The following is a 10,150-nucleotide window of genomic DNA, read 5'->3' on the forward strand; positions in this document are numbered from 1 at the left end:
GAGTGGGCTAGGGGAGGGAGATCTTGACTAGTCTGAGGATGATTAAAGTGCTGGCTGAGGTTTCAGCATACAAATTACGCTTCCCTGGTATAAAACAACAGCTTGTCTTAGATGCTCATTTCCCAGAGAATTTCAGCTTACCAAACTTGGAGTTTCTGTTTAAAATACATTCTTCAATGTGAAAAGAAACCTTGAAATTAAAATGTAGTATGTTCAGGTGCAAAAATGAGATAGGTAGATAGTGAGGTCAGTGTGAAAATAGTCTTTCCTCTACATACAACCAGTCGGGTATCTTTTTGACCTACCAGTGACAGTTATCATTAAACTTTTCATTTATTCAGATTTCGGCAAACAGCACTCGATGTGCACGGTGGGATGCAAAGCTAGGATTCCATCGGGATCCCAGACCTTTTCCTTTGCCTTTGTCATCGCTCTACAGTGAGGGTGGTTCAGTGGGGTGTATCGATGTAGTTATTCAAAGAACTTACCCTATTCAGGTATGATATAAGTACTTTATTAATCTAAGGTTTTGTTGGATCTAAATTATATTAGTTAATTGCTATGCCATTCCTCAAATCAGACATAATATAGGGAGATAAGCAAATTTAAGAAAGGGTATTGTTATGTGTAAAATGTGCATGTGCACTGCAAGAAGTGCTCCAGTCCTGGACCATTAAATACATGATCAGGAGTATCCTGCTCTAAGAAGAATTTGAGTTCACACTCAGTATCTTATGGCTCGCTTTGATTTCAACTTCGAAAAGCCAGAAATAATTGAATTTCAGTTCTGTACTGTACAAAGCATAGCACTTGTTTTAAAGGAGGAAAAGATACTTGGTTTCAACTCCAAGTAGAAGTGAAAGCCTTTTTTTCTACTATTAACATATATATCCCTGCAAAGAAGTTAAATATGTACAACCATTAGTAAGATTACTTTTTCTTACTTTCTATAATGTGAAGACTTGATATTTAAGAATATTTCTGAAAATACAACACAATTGTGGTGCAAAACAGAACAAAGGTTTTAAACAGGGTCAGACTTCACTGTAACTACTTGGATTGATAACAGTACTACACAAAGAAACAATATCCTGTTAGTAAGCAATCCTCTTAATGTTAACAGTTTAACCAGGAGACAACTTTTGGATTTTAACTTTTCTCAGAGTATGTTACAGTTGGCATGTACACAACAGGGGGCTTTGGGGCTTTTGTCATTGTTGTGTAACTGTTGAATTGATGTAGAATGAATTCTACAAAGGTAATACCAATATTTGGTTTGGATCATTATAATGTATTTAGGTCATTACTTCAGTGGAGGAAATTGCAGCACTACTATGGGAACAGCCTGATAGAACTAACAATTACTTAGCTCCCAGAAAGGTGTCTCTTATCTGTAACCACATCACAGTAAATGGCCTCCAGGCTGGGGAGAAAAGCAGTGTTATGTATCTTGCTATATCAAGATACCAAGTGTTCAAACATACCAAAACAAGAGGAAGACTTGAGCTGTCTTCCTCCTGCCACAAGGAGTGTAGGAACCACAGTAACCCTAATTAAAGGAGTCAATCTGTGAATAGAGCAAGAAAAAGTGGCATGCAGAACTTATTTCAACAATTCACTGCCTCATAAGGATTAGTCCCTCAACCCTGATTCATCCTACTCTTGCTACACTCTCTTGCTACTACTTTATGCTAAGCCTGCAGTTTACCTGGTCCTGTTGCTTAGCTAATTGAGTTTACTAAACCAGGAGTAAGTAACTAGCTAATAATAATAGTAAACAGAAACAAAACCAAAACAACAACAAAACCCCCAACACAAATCATTGTGGTCTGATGAGGTCAGATATGTGCTAGAGCCAGAAGATGGGACTGTGCAGCTCTAGGAGGAGGGGACCACTTTCAGGACAGTGACTTCTGCTTAGCTCACCAATCTCTTTCTATCAGGCAAACCAGTTCTGGCAGAGTTGTGTACAAGGCTGTAGTCCTATGGAACACTTTCAGGCAGGAGTATTAAGAGCATCTGCAGAACATCATCATAGTTCTTTTTACACCATCTAGTCTTGCATGTTAAAGCAGTACAGTTGATGTGGAAAGAAAAATTGGCTAGAATGCAGTTGCAGTATATTTTTAAGCATGGAGTTTGATATTTGTATTTTAATGTATCTGCCAGTGGGATCCAACTATCTTCTAAGTTACCTCTTTGATACCTATTACAATAAGCTCTGGTTTCTTCAGCAGTTTTGACTGCAATTGTGCACTTTTGATTACAGCTCCGTTCTGTCCATTTATCTTTAACATGAAGTCTAAGTGCTGTGGGGCTTTATCTATTATACTAAAAGGACTTAGAATCTACTGTCTGTTAGTTTTTTAAAGCATTTCTGCTTAACAGTGAGTATTAGAAGGAAATGAGATGAGGTTAAAATTTAAAATAATTGTGGGTTTTGTTTTGAATCTATTTATTTCAGTGGGTGGAAAAGACATCAGCTGGTTCGTACGTGTTTCGTAACAGCCGAGCTGAAGAAAGGGAAGCTGCTAAGCATGCAGAGGATCAACAAAAGAAACTGGAAGCTCTGTTTGCAAAAATCCAAGCAGAATATGAAAAGCAGGAAGGTAAAGCTTTCAGTGGTTCAGAACATGTAATAAGAACACAAAAACTTTTTTGGCATTTACAGAAGAGTTTAAAGAAGCAGGCAAAAAATCTCTGCTGATGGAGAAGCAGAGCTAGGATGCTGAGTGGTTTGTTCGTGATGGGTTTGTGTTGTTACTGTTCTTTATTTACTATGTATTGGGAGCTTTGAGTACAAAACAGTTAGATACTCACTGGCTTGACTTAGCAGCTATCTAGGAAACTTCCTGAACATGTTGGTAGCCAGGCTACTAAAAAAATTACCATTGAGACAAGGCTCAGCAAAGTGCTGCAGAATTGTAGAACTGTTAATTCTGTTCTCTTCAAAGACCCAACACAGGAATATTTCAGCCAGAGGTGGACGCTGCTTAGGATGTATCTCAGTAGACCCAAACACCAAGACTCAGCACTGACCATCTTTCCTCACAGATGTTGTGGGACTGGGGAGATACTGAGGTCAGCAGAGCCACCAAATGGGACATGGAGAAGGTTGAGTTACTGAATGCTTTTTTCACCTCAACTTTAACAAGCAATACCAACCTTTAGCAATACCAGGCCCTGAAGACCAGGGCAAAGTCCAGAGCAAGGAAGACATAACTTTGGTGGAAGAGAATCAAGTTAGAGAAAACTTAGGCAAACTGGACATAGATTAATCCATGGTCAGTGATGTGATGAACCCACAAGTGCTGAAAGAGCTGGGTGATGCTGCTTTTGATCGTCTTTGAACCGTCATGGTGATGAGAAAGGTGCCTGAAAACTGGAGGAAAACAAATGTGCCATTTGTCTTCAAAAAGGACAGGAAGGGAGGACTCAGAGAACTAACTACAGGCCAGCCTTACTTTGATTCCAGAGAAGGTGATGGAACAACTCACCTTGGAAACCATTTCCAGGCGCATGGAGGACAAGAACATGACTGGGAATAGTCAGCAGGGATTCACCAAGAGGAAGTCATGTTTGACTAACCTGCCAACCTTCTGTGATGAAATTACTGGCCTGGGTAGATGAGACAGGAGCAGTGCATATTGTCTGCTTTGAGTTCAGTAAGGCTTTTGACACTGTCTCCCTTAAGATCCTCATAGAGAAGCATAGGCTAGTTGAGCAGTGAGATGGATTGAGAACCGGATCAAGAATTGGGCCTAGAGAGTTGTGATCCGTGGCACAAAGTCTGTTTGGAGTCCTGTAACTAAAGCTGCACTCCAGGGATCAGCACTGGGTCCAGTCCTGTTTTGGCATCTTCATTAATGATCTGGACGATAGGGCAGTGTACTCTCAGCAGATTAGGATGAGTGACTCAAGCACCAGACAATTGTGCTGCCATCCTGATGGACCTCAACAGGCTGGAGAAATGGGGTGCCACGAAAATCATAAAGTTCAACAAAGGGGGAAGCACAGATCTTGCACCTGGAGAGCATAGTCCCATGCACCAGTAACATGCTTGGGGCCACCAAACTGAAAAGCAGCTTTGCAGCAAAGGCCTTGTGGGGGTCCTACTGAACAAGGTGAGGACTGCTGCAGAAGGTCTAAGGAGTTGATTTTTTTTTTCGTGGCAGCTCATTAAGTCTCCCACCCTTTCCTAAGTGCAGACACTGACAGTGGCTTCCTTGAAGTTTGTTTAAAGTTCTGACGTGTTGTTTTTAAATGAATGATGTATTTTTCTGCTTGTATTTTGCACACACACACATACATATATCAGTTGTTATATTGAAGTGTTTTGGGTTTTTTATTCTGACAAGGTCTACGTATTACCATGCTTCTTAACGTCATTATTTCTGCTTTCACTTTTAAAGTGAAACTCAACACGGTGTCTTGTTTTCAACAGAGAGAGTTAGCAGAAGGACACTGAGACCACGCATAGTCACAAGACAGCAAATCCGTAATTTGCAAGATGGTGCAGAACTTTATGAAGCAATTCAGAATGCATCTGATCCTGGTTATATGGAGGTAACTCTAGATCCTGCTGGACTCATTTTGAAATGCTTGTAGAATAACTGACAATTTAGTACCTCCTGCTAAAATCAGCCATTAAATTGCTCTTCATTTTTTGCTGCCTTTTGAGATTTTCTACAGCATGCTTACTGATAAATAAATTAAGATTAATAATTTTGAAAATACTTTAACAAAGGCTTGTTAGAATAGATTAACAATATCTTGGGTTACTAAACAGAATGATTTAATTATACAAAAATCCAGCATATAGCACAATTAAAAGGTAATTTTACTTGTAATTTTATTATTTTGTCTTTTGTGTATGAAAACTAAATGCATCTCATAAGTCTTGAGTTTCACACACTTATTCTTGCAAGCTGTTCACTGAAGTATTTGAATGGTTATATTGGCATTGTTCTCTTCATTCCCTGCTCCAATTCAACCACAACTTTTAAGTGTTTATGCCTTTATTAATAAAGATGCATGTGATTAGTCCCTGCCAGTTGTTAAAAATTAAATGAATGCCTTACCTTGTGCAAGACAGGGTCCTTGGCTGTCATAAATCCATACAGTCTGTGGCTTTGATAAAATGTTATGCATATCTGTGGTGATACCTGTAAAGGCATCTGTGTCTTGAATACATGGTCAGAAAGGCAACACTCCTGATGCATTTTAGTGTAAATCACTGTGTCAGCTCAGCAGCAGTCTCCTGAGAGATGCAACTCTTCTTCTTACAGAACTGTTTTCTAGTATCTCATGCCATGAATATTAAATACTCATCTTCGTTACGCATTCTTAAGCAGGCTTCTCACTAATCACGTAAGAACAGTGTGTAATGTAATACTTAGACAACTGGGTACCAGACTGGTGACTCCTGTTGTGTTAACATACCTCATTTCCAGTCTATTGCTTGTATCAGTTGAATGATAAATTGCTGCTAACGGATGAACACTTAAGAAAGGGGCTATCTAAAAATCTTAGCAGGATTTTTTAATTAATAAAAAAGATACTGACTACATTTTCCCTTGGTTACAGGGATATCTCAGTGAAGAACAACGAAAAGCTCTGAATGCTCACAGGCAGTTGATGAATGACAAAAAGCAAGCTCAGATACAGGAAGAATTCAAGAAGGCTTTAGAGTCAGCAGAACAGGAAGAAAACGGTTGTTCCAAAAGAGATGTGTCTACTGTATGGAAATTATGTGTGGTAGACTACAAAAAGCAAGAAAAACTTAAGGGTTAGTACTTGAACAATTATAAATAACTTTTAGCTAAACATGGTAACTGGCCAGCAATATTCTAGCTTGCACAATAATATTTCTGGTTTTATTTGGGTTTTGGTTTAGGGCTTTTGGGTAGGAAAGAGTACTGCAGATTTATTTGGTTTAAAAGCCTCCCAATAAGTATTGCCACAGCTCATGTATCTTGATCTGCTATCATTAGGAGTGATCCTGAGTATCTGGCACCCACTGCTAGAGGTTTGTGCATTGCTGAAGGAAGGCAATCGGTACAGAATCTCCCAGCTGGCCGCATCACAGTCCAAAGGAAGGTCAGACCCAGCTAACGTGCAATTAACAGCAACCAAGAAAACTCAGTATCTACAGCTGCCAGTAAGTGCTTTCTGTTCATGAAGCTGTGTCATTAAAATACTTTACAGGCTATGTAAGTGTGTTTTAAATACTTAAAAATACTGTTTTCTCAGGTATCACAGGAGATGCTGGTACAGATCTTCTTCCCAAGAAAGGCTCTAAAATTCACCAGTTTGTCAGATCCTTCTTTTCAGCCACTGTGTGCTGAAGTTGATTTAGTCGGAGTTGTAGTTTCTGTTAGCAGAACAGGTATGTTGTAGACCACACTTGTGTCCTCCTATTGAATAAGCACTGATATTTTTTTTTTTAATTTATTCCCCCCCCCCCCAATGTCAAAATTATCTTGGTGGTGTACCTGCATCTCAGGCCTGTGAAAACCTGCTAATATAGCTGTCACCATGATATGCTAGAAGATAATTTGTTTTCCTGAAGAAAATCTGTCTTCACTTATTAGTTCAGGGAGAGTTTAGATGGATGGGAGGATGTAAGCTCAAGAGACACTTTTCTTGATTTTATTTCTTTTATTCACAAATGGTGGATGTCAGTTCTCACATCTGTGTTCAGCATCTGCAGAAGCACCACTGCACATGTACATGAGCTCCCTCTTTTGTGTATAGTGTCATGGAAGGGGTGGAATGCAGGCACTGGAGCTCATGGGTGGGGGAAGGTGGATAATCTTCTGAATGGAAAGGCAAAGCACCAGAGGAGTATTGTTTTTTAAGCACTGGAGCACAGACTTGGAGTTGTTTTCTATAATCAGTAGGGAGATAGTGTAGAATATGAATGAAGCATCAAACTGCTGTTATCATGCAGATAGGTCGCCATGTCAAATTTATCAATTCTCTTTCAAGATGTGTGACACTCTTTATAGATACAAATTGCAGTAATCAACCTCTGCTTAAAAGATTTTAAGTTTAATTCAGAGTTTTTTCTTGCTTTTAGGTTTCACTACTATGGTGTACTTGTCTGATGAAAGCTGTAATTTAGTAGCAGTAAAGATCTGGACAGATCTCAAACACTTTGCTATTGAAGATATAGTTGTGCGCTCTTCATTCATTGCTGCAAGCAACCTTCAGTGGCAGTCTGAATTCAGATCAGGAATTCCTGTGCTGTTGGCTGGAGATCTTTCTGTATTCTCAGCAAGTCCAAAGGAAAACTGTCTTCAAGAGAAGATTAATGAACTGAGAAGTACGATAGAGGTAAATGTGTAGTCATTTTAGTTACTGCCACATGACATTCTTCTAAATTGTTGGTTTGATATAAAATTAACTTCTAGTGGGATTATTTGGAGAAAATAAAGCCCTAACTACTTCGGGAGCACACAGTACTAACATGATTTGAAAAACAACTGTAAACTGTTCTCCTTTACAGAATGTGGCCTCCTTTTGCTCTCATGCAGAAAGTAAATTGATGAATTTGCTACAAAGAAATCTCTCTCTTACACCCAACTTAACTAAAAGGTGTGGCTTGGAAAGCCCCTCTCCTTCCTGCAACTCAGGTCTTTATCCAGAGGATAAAAGTTTGGTAAGCTTCTGGTAATTAATACTGATAGTACATACAGTAAGGATATGAGCAAGTTTAATACTGGTAAGTGTGGTGAATGGTCTCACTTGTCAGTCCACTCAACACATTCTCCTCAGGACAATGGAAGCTGATTAGAAGCTTTCTCTTGTGTGTAAGTTTCTCTGGAGGAACTGTGAGACTGTTCTTCCTTTGATCAGTGCAGGAAAACCCCTTGTGGCCTGTGTTTTCACAGCATACTCTAAATATTCTGAATTGTATGTGGGTAGAATGAATCATCCTTTTCCTGTAGATTATTTATCATAGAATTATAGAGTCATAGAACTGTTTCGATTGCAAAAGATCTCTAAGATAATTGATCCCAAACATCAACCTAAGACCACCATGGCCATCAAACCATTATTGTTTCTTTGGTCCCACTATGAAGATTATCTGAATGGATGTCACTGGAAGGAAAAATACTGGTCTGTAAGTTTTTCTGCAGTTCCTACTCTTGTTTAGAGATTTTACTTTACTCCTGGTCTTCTTTCCCTAGATATTGCTCACTGTTTCCAGGATTTTAAAGGGGAGAGATATCACCTTTACATTTTATAGCAGTTTAGACAGAAATTGAGTTAAATAGTACTCAAGTTTCTCACAAACGCTCCTGGTGGCAAGTTGTTCCTGATGTGGAGTACTGACTGCAGTTAAAACAAAAATCATGCCAGTGGTTGCAAGGAACTTCAAGTATTCCAGTTCCTTGGGACTTAATTTAAGCTCCTAAGGTATTCCTTTCCATTTCAGAGAGTGCTAATATTTGAAGGTTTAGTTTATATCCTTTTATTAACTATATTAACAGGTTCAAACAAATGAGACATTAAAAATGTTCTCAAGTCAAGCATGTGTTTGAATGATTTGCTGGGCAACATCTACTTTTGTGTGTATTACCGTCAAGTTTTTTGGTCTACATTCTATCCACTTTTTTTCCCCTTGTTTTTCCTATTTAACAACCTGTTGAGAATATAGCCAGTGCTCCTTTTCACAAGAGCTTTGGTTTCTTACCTTCTGGCATGTTTAGCCTAGATCTCCAAAACAATGTAAATCTGCTGTCTTAATGTGCATGCAAACAGTCATCTATCCATCATCAGTCCTTGAAAGAATGTCAGTCACCATCAGAAGATATCAAACTAAAGTGAAGTTGGACATGAATTATGACATAGCCTCTTTCTATCAGGGTTGGGTTTTTTTCCCCCCTGTTTTGTGGAAGTAGTTAAGGAATCTAATGAAACAGGACATTCTATAAAAGCTAAAATTTGTCTCTTTTTAATTAGATCACTTCTAAAATGGAAATAAAGCATCCAAGTCCTTTGTCAACTAGCACACCAAACATGAAGCTTGTCGCACAAGGGTCAACAAAGACACCTTCATCTGCTACAAGTAATGAAGATCATCCCCAAAAGAGCAAAAAGAGAAAAGCTATGGACTTCCTCAGTTGCATACCTGCCCCTCCACCACTGACACCAATGCGTTCAATCATTTCTCCATCTCTCAGAAAAGCATTTCAGCCCCCACGAAGTTTGGGTGTGCAGCACAGCAAGGCTTCGAAAGAAACAAATCTGAGTATTGGTCCTGTCACACCCTGTAGAAAATTGAGAGAAACTGCCCATCTTCCTCAGAATGACCTGGTTGCTGATGAGGAACTTGCAATGATTAATACACAAGCACTCATGAATAAAGAGGACTGATTATGTAAATGAGACCAGCAACACAATAGCTAGTAATTTATCTGATAAACCTTCATCCCAAAACAGTTCCAGGTCTACTGGGGAAGCAAACAACTCATCAAAAACCAGTTCTGAAGTAGGCTCTTCAGAAGCACACAAAAGAACCTGAGGACTTGTTACCAACCCACAGCTTGCTACAAAGACAAAACCCCCAAGAATGCTACTAATTGCACATGTAGGATATTGTATATATTTAAAATTCAAATTATTTTTTCACTTTGTACATTAATTCCTGATTATATTTAATAAAGTTATATTACAAAAACAGAAACTGTGAAATGACATTGCAAGGGACAATGCAAAATAATTTGGAGTCAAGTAATGAGACATTTCTTGCACAAGCAGGTATGGTACAATATATAGGTGTGGCTGGAGGTCTGATGACATTTTGTAAGCCATTGCTTTGATTCTGGATCTTTCAGGTTTTGTTACCTTCTGCAATATGACAACAGGCACATGGCTGTCAGAAGTGGAAGGGGGCAAAATAAACAAGTCTCTAAGTTATTGCTACCAAACATAATCCTGTAATTCTGGCACAGTTCTTGTACTTTTTGTTCTTTTCCCTTCACCCTTCCCATACTGCACTAGAAGAGTTTTTTGATTCATAGCCAAATGCCATACAAACATATTAATGACAAGTCCTGGGTCCCTGTTTGAACTACTCCTGCTCAGAGAAGCACTTGAGGCCACAGAATTGTGAAAGACAATCAGATCTTGCTTTGATTTC

General features: G+C 38.9%; 1 protein-coding gene across 1 annotated transcript in view; it reads left to right on the forward strand.

The window, feature by feature from the left end:
• Positions 1–9,590, forward strand: part of BRCA2 (BRCA2 DNA repair associated) — a 34,928-nt gene extending 25,338 nt beyond the window's left edge. Inside the window, 11 exon segments of the mRNA XM_054382717.1 lie at positions 342–497; positions 2,465–2,609; positions 4,445–4,566; positions 5,587–5,788; positions 5,994–6,160; positions 6,253–6,388; positions 7,082–7,338; positions 7,511–7,663; positions 8,971–9,371; positions 9,373–9,501; positions 9,503–9,590. Of these exon segments, the coding sequence (XP_054238692.1) occupies positions 342–497; positions 2,465–2,609; positions 4,445–4,566; positions 5,587–5,788; positions 5,994–6,160; positions 6,253–6,388; positions 7,082–7,338; positions 7,511–7,663; positions 8,971–9,371; positions 9,373–9,501; positions 9,503–9,590 (1,956 nt within the window).
• Positions 9,591–10,150: the final 560 nt, after the last annotated feature.

This window comes from Indicator indicator, chromosome 1 (genome assembly GCF_027791375.1).
Source record: "Indicator indicator isolate 239-I01 chromosome 1, UM_Iind_1.1, whole genome shotgun sequence".
In the NCBI taxonomy this organism is placed as follows: Eukaryota; Metazoa; Chordata; class Aves; order Piciformes; family Indicatoridae; genus Indicator; species Indicator indicator.